The sequence below is a fragment of the Cupressus sempervirens genome, chromosome 8, assembly GCF_028749045.1.
Source record: "Cupressus sempervirens isolate cs-2001-9-10 chromosome 8, ASM2874904v1, whole genome shotgun sequence".
NCBI classification, from domain to species: domain Eukaryota; kingdom Viridiplantae; phylum Streptophyta; class Pinopsida; order Cupressales; family Cupressaceae; genus Cupressus; species Cupressus sempervirens.
The window spans coordinates 112984101-113005537 of NC_143125.1; the positions used below are offsets into that span (position 1 = coordinate 112984101).

The following is a 21437-nucleotide window of genomic DNA, read 5'->3' on the forward strand; positions in this document are numbered from 1 at the left end:
AAGTGTATACAAGTCACACATAAATGGTTAGTGAAACTATTTTTTAAACCTAATAGCCTTTGGTTAAATTTTTTGAATCATGAGTTTGTTGGCTTCATAGTTTGTACAATACTAATTTAAATAAGATATGGATGTATAAACATATGTTATCATGATGACAGATAATGAAAAAAATTATCAATATGCCATGACCCCATTTAAATCTCTAACATTAAAAATTGATAATTGTGTACTCCTGTTATTGAAATTGCAGGCTCACTTTCCACTAGCCTAAATGCATAGCCCTCTTACAAGCATTATCCCTATTTGACATCTATGTTCATTAAATAATAATACTTATATTGATATTTCTATCACTAATATGTTTGAAATGATTTTCAAAACACTTTCATCGTTCATTATCATGTTATTACTATGTTAATCATAGACAAGGTTTTCTCTTGAGAAATCAATGTTAAGAAGACCTTAAATTCTTGACAAAAAGTTAGCCACTTCTTTGCAATAAATTGCAAACTTCTCATGATAACCTAACTACTTCTCGCCAACACCACCAATAAAACTGAGACCCCAACAAGTTGCCTAGTTATTGTTTATTTTGTAATTTTTAGTGTTTGGAGAAGATAAGGGTTTTGGTGGAGAGTCTTTGATAGCCTTGTAGATCAATTGCAAGTGGATTTGAAGTGGACTAGAGCTACTAGGAAGGGGAAGAGGAAGATGTAGACTATTTTCATATTGTATTTGAAATTTGTATTTGCTTATCCTTTTACAAAGACAATTTACTATTTTTAGTTTGGTTCAAAGTTTTAGAGTCTCTGACCATGGCTGTCAACCATCATTATTTAACATGAGAAAGCGATTTTGTTACATATTGCATTTATATATATCTAGATCAGCTTGTTTGGTTTGCTTACACATTTACTAACTTATTAAATGCATTTCCTTATCAGATTTTGTAAACAAAATGCATTTCTAATTATTTTAAGTCATTTATAGAAATTCCCAATATATTCACATCGTCTATAAGTGGTAGAGGACATAATTTTGAATTAATCATTTTTTTTCCACTTAGATGGCTTTGTTTCAATTACAGAACCCAAAAATAATGTCTATATGTGTATCCAGTATCTAGCTATGCATATGCCATTTTATGCCACATACAAATGATCACTATCCAGAATAGTTGATATTTTTTCATCTCTTGCACAATAACTAACTAAATATATACACATCTAGATATACATAGCATCTTACTTTATGGCCAAGACGGCATCTTTCTTTTGCACAAAAAAATTTATTTGTCAAGCTGACATATATATCTTATAAATCCTACATTCTTCAACAAATGGAACTGCCAAGGGCATGTTATTTATAATTATGCTATATAGTAAATTGTAGTCACCTATTGCTTCAAGTGAATCAAGAATGAGTTTTTTTAATATACTGTTACATGTAAGTTTTTTCCATTTGAACGACAGAAGCCAATAAACTATAGATTTATTTTCTTACAAATACAATATATGCTAATATAATATCATTCGGAGTCACCTTCACGGATATGTACAGATAGCCAACCCTCCTCTGAGCACATAATACGGACCTTGTCATCTACATACCTACATGCAGCATGCTGAAATTATTCAGCAAACCATTATTAAGTTTGCAAAAATTGAATAAAATGGAAACACAAACTACAGGCACATACAACAACTCCAAAGACATCTTGGAAGTGCTTTTTAACGGAAGCTTGAGAGAGCTGAATTCTAATGCAGCATCTTCAATATTCACTTCATATCGCTTATTGAAGGCAACTCTGCATTCAATCCAATTAAGCATGTAAAGAGAATGCTACCACTTCTTTGAGACTTCAAAACTGCTTTCTCTATCTTTAATACACATAGTGAATTTTAAAAAAAAGGTAAAATAGAAATATGGCATACTAGACATGATTTTACCCGCTCATGAAGTTGTTTAGTGAACTGTGAGTTTTTTCCCATCAATGTTACAGATCATGCTCAGTCCATCATCAAGATGAACAAATTGGACGAGAAAAATAATATGGATGGTAGGTTATTCTTTCTAAATAGATACGAGGACAAAATAAAGAGAAAATCTAATATCAGATACTAAGACAGGGAACAAGCATATTATCATTAGTAGAAGAACATGTAAGCATTGACATTATACTCTAAAAACAATAGTATAATCACAATTATAATATAACTAATAAAGTCAATAACGATATCACCATAATAAACATTTGTAAAAATCTGCAAACAAAAAAGGAAAGGAGCAATTAAAAGATGTCCGTCAGCTAGGCCTATATAAGCCACTAATTAAGTGTAAAGTGGGAATGTCCCACGTTTTTATTGCATCAATATATATTTTTTAGACATAAGGAACCAGGTATAGCACCCCACTACAAACTGCTGGTGGTCGGGTAAATTTTTTAACGTTATCAGTGACAGGTGTGAGACATCCTCTGGTATCGCATGGGCTGGTGGGAGACTAGAGGACCTTGTGACGTTGTTACAAAAAACTCTTGTCAATTGAGCCAGAACCTTTTCCAATTTTTTTCTTCAGATTTAGGAAAAACATAGTATTGTTTTCAAAAATTTTGTTGTTTTCGACTACAAACTATGCAAATCATGAAGATCAAATGCTGAAAATTTCAGAAAAATCTATGATATTTTCGATTTTTTGAAAATTGGTCAACTATACAGTTTGTAGGAAGGATAGCCACGTCTGTTAGATCTAAGTTGAATGGAAATTAAGATCTGAATCAGATACATGAATATAATTATATAATATACCATTATAAATTGAAATCTGCATATGTTTGGATTTGTACATACACAATAAAAATAAAAATTCTAATAATATTATATAAATAAATGTTTTTAATTTCTATTTTTTTTCAATTTTATATTATTCTTAATTTCTAATTATATTATATAATCACTGATATATTGTTTCATAAACAATATTAATAAAGTGTATAATAGATTGAACTTAAAATTTTTAACCTATTTTTTAATTATTGGAATTATTAGATTATTTTAAATTATGTTTTAAATATTCAGTATATATATATATATATGTTCTTTCATCACCTATTTTGTCTTGCCTATTCTGATGTGTCTAATTACACAGAAAACAATGCGCAGTGGCCTGAACAAACACAATGGTAATATTTATAATCAGAAAAGAGGCATGGCTAGGTCGGGTAGCTCATGGTCTTTTCTCCAATCAATTCCTTCTTCGATGACTAGCGGCTTTTCCCTCTTCTGTTGAGCCAATGTCTCCTGACGCTTACAGTTCTAATTTTTTGATTCACAGTTTTCGTCTGGAAAAAAATTAGCTTCGTAGTCCTTCTGATTAATATTTTGCAGGTTTTTATAACACCTAAATGTTGGCCAAATTATGGCCAAAGGTTCCGGACCCAGGCTGAATCTGTGCTAATTCTACGCAGATTACTATTCCAGGAATTTTCATACCCAGAATCGGCCCAGCTTCAGATATGCATTAAGAGAATGCAGGGCTATAGATGACAATTGGGTAGCTTGGTCAGAGAGATAATTTGAGACAAGTTGATCCTGCATTCATAAATAAATATTATATGAAGGATCCAATTCACTTGTAAAGGGTAAAATCGGCACTGTTTCAGGAACAAAGCCAAGTGAGAACAATTTGAGATCCCCATTATGCAATACCACAAAGGGGTTATTTTTCCATTCACTTTGTATCTCTGTTCAACAAAATGTACAATCCAGCTCCCCTTCTGGATTCAAACCTTTTCTTTTCTCTATGAAGTACATGCCTTCACCATGTTGTACTATCTACTATGCATCGACAGACAGTGTTCCTTGAATTTCTACTGCCATGGTTTAAATATTGTATAATAGCCGTACTAATTAGAGACCAAAAAGTATGATCCAGCCAACTTATCAATCAAAGAACATGAATGTCCTACCAGTTTAGCAGACTCGACGAATGAACTTTCAGTTTTTTAAAATAGCATCCATTTGAATAAGGCATTAACAATTTTTGGCTCACAACATTTGTATATGTTTTCTTCTTTTTCACACCACCAAATCCATAATGCAAATGTGCACTTGTAGTTTGGAAAAGAAAAGGATATGTTAGATAGCTCTCTCAGAGTCCTTGAAATTCCATAACTGCAATAGAAACTATTGTGAATAGGGCAAAAATTAAAATCTAACCAACTTATAAAAGGAGGTAAAAAGATCAAGCTTGCAAAAGAACAAGTTATATATCTCAGATGACAGTGATTGATTTAAGCAAGCGGCCGAGGCTATATATAAAAAAAGTACAACCCAACTCATGAGGCACTGAAAGGACGGAATTGGGTGATGGTCCCTCAGTTTAGCCCAAATTTGAAAATTTCTCATTTGTTCCACATCTAATGGTTATAATTTTCCATCTTCTCCAAAGAGATCCACTCTTGTGTCTAAAATTACCTAAAACATCCACAGAAAAACTAACCTAAATAGACAACTCCATATTTCTTTGTTAGAGGTTAGAAAACTTAAATAAAGATAATATTAAAAAGATAAAAAAAAGAAATTGCAGAAGGCTATCAACTAGAGATTGAGGAGCAGAAACCCATAAAGTCTTAATGGAGCATTTAAACAAAAAATCAAGACTTCACATCAAATAAGCTTCAACACACCCAGAGCTGATTAGTAGCATCACAAAATACCTTTTTGATATACTTCTACAAACCAATCAGACTGATACATCTCAAAATCCGATCAGACAAAGAGCAAGAAAGGCAAGAAGCTTAAACGAGGGGAGGCTTCTACCAATTACTTAAAGGGAGTAATAAAAGCCTCCTTTATGACCTTAGATTTTCAACTTTGCAAAGAATTAAAGCTTGCAAATGTAATCATGATTCAGTAAGGGGAAGAGCACAAAAATTAATGATATCTCTCTTTTCCTACTTAAAAGACAACTTGTACTTACCAGCTTTTTCGAGCCTTGTAATTAATAATTAGTAAGGAAGATGAGGAAATAACTAAGCATCCAATCCTAGAAATGCATTAATCCCCATATTAGCTAACTCATCCGCTCACTTATTACCTTCCCAATAGATATGATTGAAAATAATTTTGTCAAAAAATTTGCCAAGTTCTAAAGCTCTAGCTAATTTAGCATCTATTCGCCAGTTAAGAAGGGAACCTATTCTAAGGGCATTAATTATGATGGCGGAATCCCCTTCAACTTCTAAAAATTTAATATTTAAGGATTTACGCAATCAAAGGCCCTCCACTAAAGCACAAATCTTTGCCCAGTTAGTAGCTTCACCTATATATTTGGACAAGTTAGCTACTTCAATCCCTTGATCATTGTGATTGCAAGACCCTATACCTACTTGACCCGGATTTCCTCTAGAGGCTCCATTGAAATTGAGCTTGAACCAGCCATCCTACGAGCCTACCAAACACATTCTAATCTCTTTAATTTACCTAGAGTCCCTCCATCACCCAAAAAGAGAATTTTCAGGCCAATCCATCTATCTCTCATCCTTTCATCCCAATGAGTCATCTTAGTATGTTTGGGGAGAGAATTAAGCAATCTATTGTTACTTAATTCAAAGATAGAGACTTCAATCTTTTTCTTTAATTAATCAACAGGCATCTACTTATCCTGGAAGATTCTACGGTTCCTCTCCTTCCCATAGTTCCCATATAATTATGGAAGGAGACGTAATCCATAGGCTATGATACATACTATCTGTTCTTAGTAGCGGCCAAGAAGTCAACATACTCCTGATTGAATTAGAAAGCCAACATAACTCCCAGTTGCAAACATAGCCAATGCCAACATGAGCTTGAGTAAGAGCAGTTAAGAAAGGGGTGCTCAGCAAATTCCTCATCAGATTCACATAGTGGGCATCTGCTAGGCCTCTAAATCCCAAACTTTTTAAGCCTTTCTACACTAAGGGCCCTTTGATGAAGGACAATCCATGAGAAAAATCCTGCCTTGGGATGGCAGAACTTATTCCAACATAGATGGAGAGGGAAAGGAGATTGAGAGAATCCTTAAAGAGATTCAAGATACAAATAGCCCATTTTTGAGTTGAACTCTCCATTTTTGCTACCATCCCATATGAGTTTATCATCCCGTCCCTTAAAGAAGATCATTCTGGATCTTAAAATTGACTGAAGAAGAAATCTCTCTTCTAAGGGAATGTCTTCAACGTCAAGATTTCTCCATTTCCAATGCAATCCATCTTCTTCAAAAACCACATAGTCCTTCACCTTTGTTCCCCATCTCTCTACCAAATAAGATTTGGCTTTCAGCAAGGAAGGATAATGGACAAGGGGCTAATAGCCACCCCAAGAGTCTTCCCAAAACAAAGCCTCCTTTCCATCCCCAAGATTCCACGAGAGTTTTTTTTGAATAATTTTTTTACATTTCAAGAGGATATTTCACAATCTTGAGCCTTTGGGAGGGTTGATCTCCCGAAAGATATTGACTGGATTAAGGGATGAAAGGTATTTGTGGGAAAGAATCCTAACCCATTTGAGGTTAGGGAACCTAATCATCCTCCATAATAACCTTGCTCCTAAGGCCATTCCTTGGCGTATGATATTTTTGACACCAGCTCCACCTAAACTTTTAGATCTACAGATTTGGTCCCATGAAAGAAGGGAAAACTTGTGTTAATCTGCATTACCATGCCAAAAAAAGGTTATAGTGATTGATACATTATACATTACCAAGTAATTGCAATTTTAAATGATTTAAAAAGTAACAATGAACAACATGAGTATGGAATAAGCAGATATTCCATACAGGTAGTGTCTAGATTCTATGCTACACTTTTTTGTAACAGAGAGGATCCAAGAACAAGGTCCCTTTCTTGACATAAGACTTTCTTTTTTAAATTGACAAGGCTCTACTATAAATTGAATGTCAAACCATTACATCAATACTTACTACTGACAACACATAACAAGTCGGCTGCTTTAGAAACGTTGGACTTCATTTGGACAACATTAACAACAAAAAGAAATAACTCAGCAAGAAGTTGCAAGTGGGGGATATAATATTCCTAGAACTTTGAGCGCTGGTGATGCGGGCAAACCCACATAGTAGAAGCAAACTACTTTTATTTCCTGCTTTGTATTTTGTAAATTCTTGGGGATAAGATAGATGTGCATATGATGGTGCTATGATGCTCTCTCTCTCTCTCTCTCTCTCTCTCTCTCTCTCTCTCTCTCTCTCTCTCTCCCCCTTCCTCTTCACATTATTCAAGTTCCATGATTTCCACAACGTTACAAACACTTCATGATATTCCATTTGCTAATAGAAAAGTCCTTTAAAGGAGTTGGTTTCATCCTCAAATAAAGATTGTAACTCCGGAATTCCTTCATATTTGATGCTATAGTACCTCAACTTCCACCTATTGAATGTTCTTCTAAGTTTGAATCTAATGATCCTTTAGATGTAGCTTCTTCAATCACTACTTGGTTCTTTAAAACTATTATATATATTTCAAGTCTTAAGTAACAACAAAGCCATTTCCCAATTATGGTTGGCTTAGGTTGTTCTCAGCCAACTTTTACCCTATAATGCATCGTAAGCCTTCCTCAAAGTAATGATTGTAAAAAAGAAATTGAAAAAATTGTTGGGTTCCAAAACCATCATGTCATGAGAACTCCCAATACCTTTACATATCCTATTGATCTTTTATTACCAATTGAAAGGATGGTAGTCAAATAGTGAGTTTCTCAAGATTGCACCAAGTCTTTTCGGTCATCACATTTATGCAAAATTGCATGGAAGCAAAAACAAAAACAGCTACAAATATGGTATTTGTAATGTCCCAATTTTTGCTAGCATCACAGTTTGAGGGATTAGCTTATTATTGTGATCATCGCAGGCTAATTATTGCAGATAGAAAGTCTTCTAAGGCAGAGACTCGATTATGGGAGGGTCTTGTTTTCTTCACAATTTAGTATGCTCCAATTTGGTCTTTGCTTGACTCAGATTGGACTATGGTTGGGCATAGTTTCGTGCACCTACTATTTATCGCAAGTCTCATGATGGTTGAGAGGGACCCTTTCTAGTTTAGGAAAGTGCATTTGGTCACATGGAGAAATAATAGGTGTGGCTCTGTTTCAGACGACATATTTAAAAGATAAGTATTTTGGGAGTATTGTTATTTTAGTGGCCAAATTGTTATTAAATCAATAAATGGCTTATTATAAAGTTATAATTTCACTTAATTTGAGGGTTGAGTCATCATTGGAAGGGGCCATTTATTTAATTAATTCATGGAAGCCTTTGTCAAGGACATAATCAAAGTTTTGGAGTAAATGATTATTATTTTATATTATTATGAATTCAAATATGCAACCAAAACAAAAGTTTGCATTTAAGTGAAAAGTGTATAGAAGAAGCTATTAGTTGTTGGTGTCTTGATGAAGATTTTGACTTTAATTGTTATAAAAGCAAGCCTCTAGCTTTGATTTATGGATCACTTACCATTTTCATTTTATGACTTTGTCAATTTCATGAGGGTTTCAACATTGGCTGAAGAAGAGGTCTGATTCCTCCATTTTGTTGGCACTTTGAGCTTTGAAATACACACTGAATTGTGTTCTGAGTCTAAGAATTAATTCTACATAATGGGTTTGACAAATTGGCGTTGAAGTATACCAATTTGATCACATTATTTGCTTTGATTTTCCATTGGCTTGGGCACCCTTTTCTAGCCTTCATTTCTGTTCAAAATACTATTACTTTGAAGTTGTTTATGAGCTGCAATTTGGCGTTTTGATTTGCTATTAGATTCTACACTGAACGGTATTGTGGGGTTTGCGAGGAGCATCAATTTCCTTGATAGAGTTGTGTTTCGGTTTTCTCTAGCAGCAATGTTGCATCTGCTAGAACGTCTATACCTTTGGCTTTACAAAAATGTTACAAAGTAACTATGTCCACTCCTACAAATCTTAGCTGGCCAAGGATGAACTTCTTTTCTTTTTTGTTTTTTTGTTTTATATATTCTTTTGTTTTTTGTTTTTCCAAATCATATAAAGAATATAGGGAAACGCTATGATTAAGAACAACACAAGAGTTACTTTTGGATTTATTAATTAAATAAAGGCAAAGTTTTGATCAATTTCATGGAACGAATTTGCAAGATTTAAATAAACAAATAAACCTGATTGCTGTAAACAAACACAGGTATTGCCAGTTTGTGAGAGGCATCCAAAATGCCTTAATTACAGCATCCACATACACGTCAGCTAACTCCAGCCTCAAACGCAATTCCCAGGCTCAAAACGTCCAATGCCAAATAACAAATTTCACCTCCAATTAATACTGGCGGCCAGAATGTTTAACATCTGATGCCCAATCTGCTTGCACGGGTTGCTCACATTGATTGTAGGGTGTGTATACTGTGCCTTGCTAGCCGTATGCAATGCCCAAACCTCTTGTAATATTATTTTCTGTCCCAACAGTAATCTAATGTCTCACGTGCTTCCAGAAATGCAACCACAGCTAATATTAATGCCAATCAATCTCCCTTCAATTGCTGAACAATATGACTCAGTAGCAATTGATTTGTCTCCAAAATGACAATCTCTTTAATCATAGAAATTACAGTAGGAGATTACAACAATTGTTTACCTCAGCACAATTGTTTAAGAGAAACTCAGAAATACCTTCAAACCCTCAGCTAGATGAAATCGAGCAAAGAAAAATATATAAATTTTAGATGCCTTTCTCTTCGAAAATAAATCATATTTATAAAACTTCATGCAACGTGGCTTCACCTTGACACTTCTCACTTAAACCTTGCTTTATAATATAAGTCCAATTACTTTATACTATAAAGCACCATAATTAATCACCAATGCATTAAATAATCATTAAGTCCCACTATAATTGCAATAAATATGACCACCAAATCAATTCATCCAGAGCCGGAAAGCAAAATGATAAGTGACCAACATTGTCAGAACTGCCTTGACCAAAATAGAAACTTGACCAAAAGTGACTTACTAAAAATAGTGAGTCCAAAAATGGCAAATCCATATCAAAGACCCCCAAAACCAAATGTCAACTCAAGGGGGTCGCATTGATGAGCTGACAAAAACCAAACTCTAGGAACCTGCTAAATCGGAGACATTACAAATTCTCTATTTAATAAGTTATTTTGCAAGCCAATTGTTTGTAAAAATGGTGCAGGAGCACCCAAGACACAAGATTGGAACATGAGGACTTTGAGGACCATGGAGGAAGTCAAGAAGGCATGAGGGACAATTGGGACCTCTGAAGCCAATCGTGACAGTTGGCAATGAAATATATGATGTAAAATATATAGTGAAGGTGTAGGATCATTCAATTGATCTCATAAGTGTTTGGAGGGAATTTAATTAGAAAGCCCTAGGTTCTGGAGCATTTTAGTGAGGGTTTTGGGGCTTGTATATCAAATGAAGCCATAGAACCAATTGACTTAACAAACCTCTAATTAGGATCATATTACCATCCTCTACAAAGCCACAATGTTTGGAGTTGAGTTTGGAGGGTATTTCCTTTGTAAAAGTGGGCTATTCTACCCCTAAAAACAATACAAGTGAGAACAACAGGGTTTGGTCCAAAATAGTAGTATATAAATTTTTGACATGTTATAGTACTTTGAAAAGGGTATCTAAAAAGACAAGTTGTTTGACAAGTTGTTTGGAAGATTTGGGAGAAACTAGGCAAAAACACCTGCTAAAGGGCTAATAGGTGTAATAACCCCAACCGGTTATAACTTTGTGAAACACCAACTTCTCAAATTCAATTGTTTGACATTTTGTCAAACACTTTGCAAGCAAGCTCTGATACTACTGTAATATCCCTTATCAATTCGAACCTCAACTTGTTGATTTGCAAGTCAAGGAAAATTGTCAAACACTTCCAATACGATCTCTATGCTTGTTGTTTATGAGTTTCAGACTGATTATGCTTGCTTGAAATGATATCAAAGGGAATCTAAAAGCCTGCAATTGATTACTACTATATCCAAGAAAAGAACTAAATGCATATGCAATTATCTTTTGGCTTTTCAAATGCATATAAATGAATTCTAAATGAAAAATGTGCACTTACAGCCAATTGATATTTTGTCAAACACTTGACATGCATACTATTATGTCAATCATGGAAGATATAAATATGCACATTATATCAAATATATTGACCTACAACTTACCACTCCTTTAGTGAGATATTTTCTAATTCAATCCTTAACATAATATTCCAAGGCTCTTGGCTTTGCAACCCAAAAAAAAATTGAGTAGAAATGACATTATAAATCTGATATAAAATGTGCATCTACAACTACTTATGACAGCCACATTTACAATGTCAGATGACCAATTTAAATGATGCAAATTGATTGTAGAACCTGATATACAAATCACCCAATAAAGGAGATGAAATTGCAATCACAATCAAGCCAAGCACTGTAGTGTGGGTCATAGTTTTCAAACTCGGACTTAGAGAGTACTTGGCAGGCCCAAAATTTTCAACTCTTCAAAAACTCGGAGAAAACTTGACAAAAACTCGGGGAAAACTCGGCAACTTAGAAAGAACAAAAAAACAAAAAAAAATCTCTTAAAGAAACATATTTTTGTTTGTAAAATTCAATAACAAAATGTATTAAATTAAGAATTGACACCTTGAAAGAGAAAATGCATGGTTTTATAGAAAAATTAGTATGTGGAAAATAGATTTCCACCATCATTTTACTTGCTTTGACATTTCTACCCATGATTTTTTGTGTCTATAAAAATGCGAGAGTTAAACTTGAGAGTACTTGCCTAACAAAAAAAATTGAGAGTACTCAGCAACTCAGGGAGTACTTGGAGAGTTTGCAAACTATGGTGTGGGTATTGTTCACAACACTGTAGCAACCAACAATAAATGTATTCTCCAATTTAATCACAAATAAAACTCCAGAATGAAGCTCTCCTGAATGCCAAATTCAATGGATATTTCACCACCTCAAATGGTTGCAACATTGAAGAATTGACACTCTCCAATGGCTAACTGAAATCAGAAACCCTTAGTTTCTTCTGTCAAGTTTATATCAAATGCAATTGACAATAATCAGATGCCTAACAATGAAGCTCTCGCCTCTATTTATTCTTTTGCTTCACCCTTCTAGAAGGAAATAAATTTATTATTCAATTGCAATCTCTAGAAGCTTCCCCCTTTCCAATACAATAATTAGTTGTGCTTCTAGAAACTTAAATTAATTAAATATAAAGTCACTTTTAGACTTATTTATTTATTGACTTTTAATTTAATTTATTTCTCCACTTAGCCTTCGGAGAATAAAAAGCTAAGAACTCCATTGAGGGTCTAAAAGATGGGGAACATTACAATAGGACTAGGCTACTAGGCCTAAAAGTGCAAAATTGGGGTTTACGTGGAAGGTGAGTACCATAACTTTGTAAGCTATTGGATCATGTCATAATAGGTTGGAATAATCATTTGAAGTCATTGTGAACCATTGGTCGAGTCAAGTTTGTTGATTGCCTTGTTTGAAGCATTAAGGTGTCATAGTTGTAACAAGGGAGTTGAGAACATTTCAGCATTTCCTCATTAGTTTGGATAAAAGGACTAGAGGAAACCTTGCAAAGGGAAAGAACAGAAAAGAGAGAGTTGGAGGCAACAAGGGAGAGAGAGGATAGGCAGAGTAGAAGGGAAAGGTTACAATTACTTGCAAGAATAGGGGCCTTGGAAAAGGAGAGGGAAGAACCAAGGAGAGTGGTGAATCAAAACAATGAAGAGGAACATGAAGATGGCCAAATGAATGAGCAGCCTAGACATAATCTTGGAGAAGACGATGTGGAAGAGAGGAGATTTGTCAAATTGGTCAAAGCAGTAGAAAGGACTAGAGGAAGAGGAAAGGTTAGATGGACGATGCAAATGAAGAAAAGAAGGTGGGCAACTATGCAAATTGGAATGTTGGCTAGGGGTCTAAACAAGATCACAAATTGGGAAAGGATGAAGGCTATAGTAAACGGACAATTTCTACCAAATGATTTTGCTAATCAAACAAAGAGGATGAGGCAAGACTTGAAACAAAGAGACATGGATGTCATGAGTTATACAAAGCAATTTCACAAGTTGAGTATGAGGGGTGGAGTAGAGGATGAAGATGAGAAAGTGGCCAGGTATCTTAATGGCCTTACGTACAACGTATAGGATGAAATAGGTTTGAATGTCTCACAAACCTTGGGTGAATGTTTTCACCTTGCTATAAGTGTGGAAGAGAGGTTGAAGAAGAAGAAGCAAGAGAGGAGTAATAACATAGGTGGATCAAGCAAGGGTAGAGGAGGCAAATTTAATCAAGAGATGCAAGGTAGCTATGATAAAGAGAAGGGATCTACATTATAACAAAGAGGAGGTTACACTTATAAAGGAGGAAAAAAATTTGGTAAAGGAAGAGGCACTTTCACAGGTAGATGTTACATTGTAATGAATTGCGACATTCATCTTTCAAGTGTCTTGAATGGGAGCAACTAATAAGGGCAAGAACAATGAGAAGAGAGTTAATTTGGTGCAAGAGAAGAAAGAGGAAGTGGAATACATTTGTGAGGTTGGTGAGCTTCTCATGATTGGGAAAGGACCACTATATCAAGCAAACAAACCAATGGTTTCTATTTTCAGAACTTGTCGCAAGAGTTATGGCAAGGTATGTAAACTAATCATAGATTCTGCTTCACATGACAATTTAGTTTCATGTGAGATGGTGCAAAAGTTGAATTTGAAGACTTTTCTACATCCAAAACCTTATTATGCCACTTGGGTAAGGATCAAAATATGTTGGTGAAGGAATAAGCATTGATTGATTTCTCTACCGGTGCATCATGATAGCATTTTGTGTGAGGTAATACATATGTCTTGTGGACATATAATCTTGGGAAGACCATGGCAATACACGAGAAAAACTAATCATGATGGGTTTACCAATAGCTATCTAATTTTTTGATAGATTGTTTAAAGTTTTTTAAAAGTTCTAATTTTTTTTCAAGTTCTTGTACAAATTTTGCAATATGTTTCTTTTTTTTCATTTTTGTTATAGATTGCAACAATGAGTTGTCAAAGTTTAGTTGGTTGGGAGAGGTCTCAACAATTTAAAATTGATAAAAGGTCTCTACAAGAATTTCTCAATGTTGGAGGTAGGGGCTTATTTGGAAATGTAATTTTTGCAACTCACAATATAGAAGCTCCTACTCTTGAGTCAAACTTCATTTTTTTGGCCCTGCGGATGAAGGGATTAATATGTGTGAGGGGCCAAATAAGAAGGGGTTGCCAGCTGGAAAAATAATAACAACATTCATAAAAGAACAAGAAAATGATAAAAAAAGGTTGTAAAAGGGAAACAAGGTGGTTATACCGGGACACAAAAAAAAATACACCACCCACTCAACAAGCCTCTAGACATCCCTTCTTGCCTATGTCGTCTAGGAATGATGATGATACAAAAGAACCACAAATCGCCACCCACAACAGAGGCTCATTAGATAAGGTATTTAAAAATGAGTTAGAGATATTATTGATGAAAAAATTGGAAGTTGCCTCTATGTGAATAGTGTTAGATTCAACTTAGTGAGATCACCTAATTGGAGGGAGATGGTCCAAGCAATAAGTAAGACACATTTTCAATACCAAGGCCCTAGATGTAAAAAGGTGTGCACCACCTTATTGCATAATGGAAGAAAAAATGTAGAGACCCTACTAAAACCAATAAGAGATTCTTGGGTTCAAATAGGTGTCCCTATTGTCTCTGGTGGATGGAAAAATTGCAAAAACTGTCCCTTGATCAATGTTAATGTTGTGTCCCCCAAGGGAGCAATTTTTTTGGAAGCAATTGACTTTGAGGGGTAAGTAAAAATGTAGCATTTTTTTCCGGATTTCTCATTGATTCCATAGAGGCAGTGAGGAGTGATAACGTTGTCCAAGTAATTACGGATAATGCAAAAGTTTGCGAGGTTGCAGGTGCTTTGGTAGAGGCTAGATAGATCACAACTTTTAGATGCCACACACTGTCCACTCCCTTAATTTGGTGATGCAAGCAATTAGCACCCAAATACAATGGGTGAAGAAAATATATAAGGGTGAGGAGATTCAAATGTTTGTGACAAACCACCATATGTAACAAGCTATTTTCAGAACTTCCTCCAAATTGAAATTATTGAAGGTAAACTCAAAATTTAATTTATTTAGTTTCATTTATGATTTATCATTTTATGTCATTCTTTATATAATTGAGTAATATATTAGTTTTGTTGCTTCCATATTTTAAATGTGTTTTAACTTATTATTAACATGTTAGGTGGATGAAACCCACTTTACATCACACAATCGTTCTTAGATCATTTGTGAGGGTAAAAGTGGCATTGTCACAAATGGTTCTAAGCAACCAATGAGGCATTCGGAAGCAATCCAATACAACAAGAGCCCAAAAGGTGAAGGCAATGATATTGGATGATGATTGGTGGGCTCGTGTAGATTACATATTGGAATTCATCGAGCTTATCATATCTATGATTCAGTTTGTCGACACTGATAAACCCTGCCTCGGGGACATCTATGATGCCATGGACACCATGTTGGAAAAAATAAAATTGGTAAGTTATAATACAATCCTCAATCCTTTTTTATTGAGAGATATCTAAATTTTTAATTAACATAACTTACATCAAGATTACTTACCTGAACATCATTTGATGTCCTCTATCACAAGCAAAGGAAAGAGAATGATCCTAAGGACACCTTATACAAAAAGGTGAAAGCAATTGTTCTTCACCACTAGAATGAGATGACTACACCTTTGCACCTCCTAGCATATTCTCTATCTCCTAGGTAGTATATACCAGAGGTACTTGCCATTCCAGGTGGAGTGGCACCATATAGAGATGTTGAGGTTGCTAGTGGATATAAGAGGGCATTTAGTAGACTCTTTAGTGATCCAGAGGTGGGGGCAAATATTAGGACAACATTTGGATTATTCATCTCATGAAAAAGATGCATACCCTATTGTTTTGAATAACCAAAGAAAAATGGATGTTATTACAAGGTGGTACGTTTATGGGCAAGATTATGTGTACCTCCAGCCTCTTGCAATTAAGATCCTATCACAAGTAAGTTTTTAAGTTTTTTCTCTTTTTGTCGGGACCACTTGCATTGTAGAATTAAACACTTAACACTCTGCATTTATCTAAGCTTTTTAGTTTTTCCTTTTTTTGGAGGGGCCACTTGCATTGTATAATTTAACACTTAACACTCTTGAATTTATCTTGTATTTTGTTGGTTTTCTCTCTAGGTTGTGAGCTTTTCTACAGCTGAGTGGAATTGGAGTACATACTCCTTTATCCACTCAGTGAAGTGTAACCAGTTGGGTTCAGAAAAAGAAGACTTGATGTTTGTTCACAACAAATTGCGCCTCCTAGCATGAAAGGATCCAAAATACAAGAAAGAGGCAGAGAAGCTTTGGGATGTATCAACTGAGTCTTCTGAGTTGGATATGACTGTCCAAGAACTTGCTAGAGCCACTTTACATGACCTCTATATGATGAGAATGACACAACACCCTCTAGTGCTTGTAGAACCAGTTTGGGTTTTAATGATGATGATGATCTACCACTTGCATTTGCTCAAAAGCCCAATGATCTGGATTTTTTTGATAATCCATTTGATGATTGATGAACATTGTCATGATTCATAAATATTAAATCATGTTTCAAACTTTCGTGTGAAGATTTTCTTTTGAATCATGAACATAGACCAATGATCAAGTATTTAAATTTCTAATCATAATGTTTATCTTTGACATTTGGCATTGATCAATAATCAAGTATCATAGATTCATAATATGAAATACTTTAGTTTTACAATTATATATATTTCCTGAATGCGAATTGACAACTTAGGAAAAATATCCCTTGATGTAAAATATTTGGATAACTAAACTCCCTTAATTTCCATATTTGGATTTGAGGACAAAAATCTCTCATCTGCTAAAGGTGATTATCAAGTTTTGATTTCTCTAGAGCTTGAAATTGATTTTCCAAATGTCATTTCTTTGTATATCAAAGGTGATTCGTTCTCTTGGGAGATTTCCCTACTTGGTAATATGGGAGCTTGCTTCCATTGCAAACTAAATAGCCATACTTGGGAAGAATGCTCCACTCTCAAAATTATTCAAAAATTTTTGAGGTGTTTATTAAAGATAACGAGGGAAATACTATTACAAAATCTCACGAAGAGATGGGTATAAGGAAAATCATGCAAAATTTGATAATAAAATAGTTGATGATAGTTTGAATAATTCTTTAACAAGTGTTCTAGACACTAGTAACCATGATGAAACTAGAGGGAAATTTATCTCCCTTTCTAATCCCTTGTTCGAGGATGATTTTGAAGTGGTTCCTACAAATGGTAATAATCAAACCCTAAACAGCTAACTAACCAGTTGTCCAACTGATATCATACTTTAAATATCAAAGTAATCGCATAGCATGCTTTCAATACTTTGAAATTTCTCTGGGACAAGCCACATATCATTATACTAACCATGGTAAGGATAATGGAAGCACAGTCGGTTTTATTAGTTCGTCTGGGATGATAAGATTGCAAACAAAGGAGTGTCCCCATGTTAGAGAGCTCAATGGGTGTTAATTAAAGAAAGAAAAGGAGTGTGTAATATTTAAGCTTCTAATGATTACAGAAACAAAGAAACCTTTTGGGACTAGCTTACAAACAATCTCCCTAATGCCAACTAGATTTTTGTAGGTGATTTCAATATGGTGGAAAATAGAGAAGATAAGCTTGGAGGAATTAGACACTTGGAGGGCAATGAATACCATTTCTGGGCCAATTTTTAGAGGAAATTTAATTTGATTGAACCTATGGAGAAAGAAAAAAAGACGGATAGAATATGGTACACATGGTGCAATAACCAAGTTGGTAGCCAGAGAGCCTTCCGTACACTAGATATAATCTATGTCGACTCCTCTACTCTTAGTGTCTCTCACCCCTCTAGTTGTTATCATGTGAATGTAATATCTGCCAATATTCATGACCACTCTCCCATTTCCATTTCTATCAATATTCAGGAACCTTAGATCGAGGTAATAAGGAGTAGAAACACTAGGCAATTCAAGTTAAGTGTTTCCCTTCTTAAGGACCAGGATGTAAATGAAGAATATTCAAATGGTTTCTTGATAATCTCAATTTAGCAATCAGAATTGCTCCCCTATTGAACAATGGGGTCAAATGGTGAAGGCACAGAGGAAAATGTTCCAAATAATCAGTAAGAAGAAAGCAATGGATAAAAGAGAGAATGAAGCCAGATGTCATAGAGTGCTCAACGAAATTAGAGAGCAAATTCAAGACAGAGGTAGAGACAATGTGTTGGAGGGAAAACTGATTGCCACTAAAATGGAAAGTAGAAAACATCAGAGCAGTGAAATCCAAGGTCAAAGGATTAGAGAAAGAATGAATTGGTTTAAATGACTTAAAGGGACTAAATACTTATCTAATATTATCAGATCAAAAAAAAGAAGATAACTCATTGACGAAATCCATAGAAGAGGATTATCAAGTGATAATAAAGTAATTCTAAAGGCATTCTATGAATTTTATAAAGATCTATTTACCTCAGAACATGGGAACAGTAATCAGAAGACATTGAAAATGTGTATTAAAATGGTTCTTAAAAGAGTGTATGCAGAAGAAGCTAAGACATTCAATGCAATTCAAGTTAAGTGTTTCCCTTCTTAAGGACCAGGATGTAAATGAAGATATTCGAATGGTTTCTTGCTAATCTAAATTTAGCAATCAGAACTGCTCCCCTATTGAACAGTGGGGTCAAATGGCGAAGGTACAGAGGAAAATGTTCCAAATAATTGCTAAGAAGAAAGCAATAGATAAAAGGGAGAATGAAGCCAGATGTCATAGAGTGCTCAATGAAATTAGAGAGCAAATTCAAGATAGAGATAGAGACAATGTATTGGAGGGAAAACTGATTGCCACTAAAATGGAAAGTAGAACATATCAGAGCAGTGAAATCCAAGGTCAAAGGATTATAAAAAGAATGAATTGGTTTAAATGAATTAGAGGGACTAAATACTTATCTAATATTATCAGATCAAAACAAAGAAGATAACTCATTAATGAAATCCATAGAGGAGGATTGTCAAGTGATAATAAAGTAATTCTAAAGACATTCTATAAAGTTTATAAAGATCTATTTACCTCAGAACATGGGAACAGTAATCAGAAAACATTGGAAATGTGTATTAAAATGGTTCTTAAAAGAGTGTATGCAGAAGAAGCTAAGACATTCAATGAGAATATTAAAATAGATGAGATTGAGTAAGCAATCAGATCCATGGCTAATGGAAATTCTCCAAGATTGGATGGACTCCCGATTGAATTGTACAAGCAAAACAGTGAATGGATTAGTGTGGAGCTAATGGATCTATATGAAAATGCTTTTGAAAGGGGTTCTCTTAGAGAAAACATTAACAAAGGTATAGTTAAGCTGCTACCAAAGAGTGGGGGCAAGACCCAAGTTAAAAACTGGACACCTATCACCCTATGCAACCTCTCATAGAAAACTATTGCTGAAGTTCTTGCTACAAGGATAGTGAATATTCTAAGCAGACTTATTTCAGTAACACAAACAAAATTCATCAAGGGGAGATATATCCTGGAAAATCTGATAACTGGTTGGGAGGCTATGGATTGTGTCAAATATGTTGTTTTTCTTAGGACAGTTGTAAATGTACTAAGCACTGCCATATTGGTATGTGTGTTCCAAATGCAACATCCTCTTATATTAAATATACATAAAGAATAGGCTATCTATTCATTAATCAGAAAATTAATAATAATAACAAATTTAATCTCATATATATATATATATAAATTTTCCTCATATAACAATGACCTCGTATCTCAATATAAAGAACAAACACACACACACACACATACATTATCTCATATATAAATATACATAGGTTTATCAGACTGAAGCTACCAAACATTAACACTCCCTCTTAGCTTAGAAAGATAAACAAATAAGTACAAATATTACTTCACTACAAATAACAATTTTAAGGATATCTTAGAAGATTTCCACCATTTGATATCGTATTTGATATCATGAGTATTGGTCTTCCAAAATATCAACATATGATATTCACCAAGTACCCAAATAAGGTTTCATATCACATTTGATATCAAGAGTATTGGCCTCCTAAAATATCAATAATATTCACCAACTACCCAAATAAGATTTGATCTCACATCTGATATCAAGAGTATTGACCTCTCATAATATCAATGATATTCAGCAAGTACTCAAAATGCTTTGATATCACGTCCGATATCAAGAGCATTGGCCTCCCAAAATATCAATGATATTCACCAAGTACTCAAAAGGTTTTGATATCACGTCCGATATCAAGAGTACTGGTCTCCTAGAATATCAATGATATTCACCAAGTACTCAAAAGGTTTTGATATCACATTTGATATCAAGTGTATTGGCCTCCCAAAATATCAATGATATTCACCAAGTACTCTTTGAGTAATGGCCTTCTAGAATGTTGAAATGCAAGACATTCACCATATTTGATCTCATAATACAAGTTATTGCAAGATTATCACCTTACAGTAACTTCTGCAAGTATAAGTGATTTGATTTGGAAGTCGTCCCTTCCTCATGATGTACACAAGAGGTAGGCCCATTAAAATCACATAGCTACAAGGTATATTCATGAATCACAGTCCTCTTGACTGCTACAATTTATTGATCATTGTAAAATCCATCTCAACATGGTTTACTCCCTCTGAATCAATAAGACCAAGATCACTGAAGGTTGACTAGATCACATTCTCTGTCTGCTCCCTCTCTTTCAAGGTTGCCTCTAATGAAATGTTAGGCTCCCTCTTCCTACAGCAGCATCCTCAAAGAGAGAAAAAGATCAAAGAAAATTGTTCTTATAGTACGTATAGAAGTACAAAATAAGAGAGACTACATATAAACTAAATACTTATCTTTTAAATACCATTGTGATGTCCCCAATCAAAACTATCAAATTTGCAATGTGTTCATGTTAATTGTAATGTTTTCGTCCCAATGCACCATGACTTGCATTGAATAACCTCCAAGCTCCCATCTTGAATCCTTAGACAATCTTTGGAAGGCATATTGATGTCAAATGTATTGGACCCCACCTTGTTAGCAATCCTATATCCTACATGATGCAAACATGTCCCTTTCTTATTCCATCTTAATCCCACTTTTCTTACCCTGTGGTGGGTCTACCTTTATCCACAGGGCACCCCTATGTGACATACCATTCATGGATTCCTTTTGACTATTAGATCTC

At 34.5% G+C, this 21437-nt stretch overlaps 1 protein-coding gene across 3 annotated transcripts in view; it reads right to left on the reverse strand.

The window, feature by feature from the left end:
- Window positions 1-1210: 1210 nt before the first annotated feature.
- Window positions 1211-21437, reverse strand: part of LOC149541838 (Plastid-lipid associated protein PAP / fibrillin family protein) — a 178211-nt gene continuing 157984 nt past the window's right edge. For 2 of the 3 annotated variants that reach the window (XM_089796914.1, XM_089796913.1), the window contains exons 10-11: window positions 1703-1810; window positions 1211-1613 (exon numbers count right to left, since the gene is read on the reverse strand). In XM_089796914.1, coding sequence (XP_089653040.1) covers window positions 1532-1613; window positions 1703-1810 — 190 coding nt within the window. In that variant the 3' untranslated portion in view covers window positions 1211-1531. Of the gene's footprint in view, window positions 1628-1702; window positions 1811-21437 lie in introns of all 3 variants that reach the window. The other variant, XM_089796915.1, reaches the window with a different exon arrangement.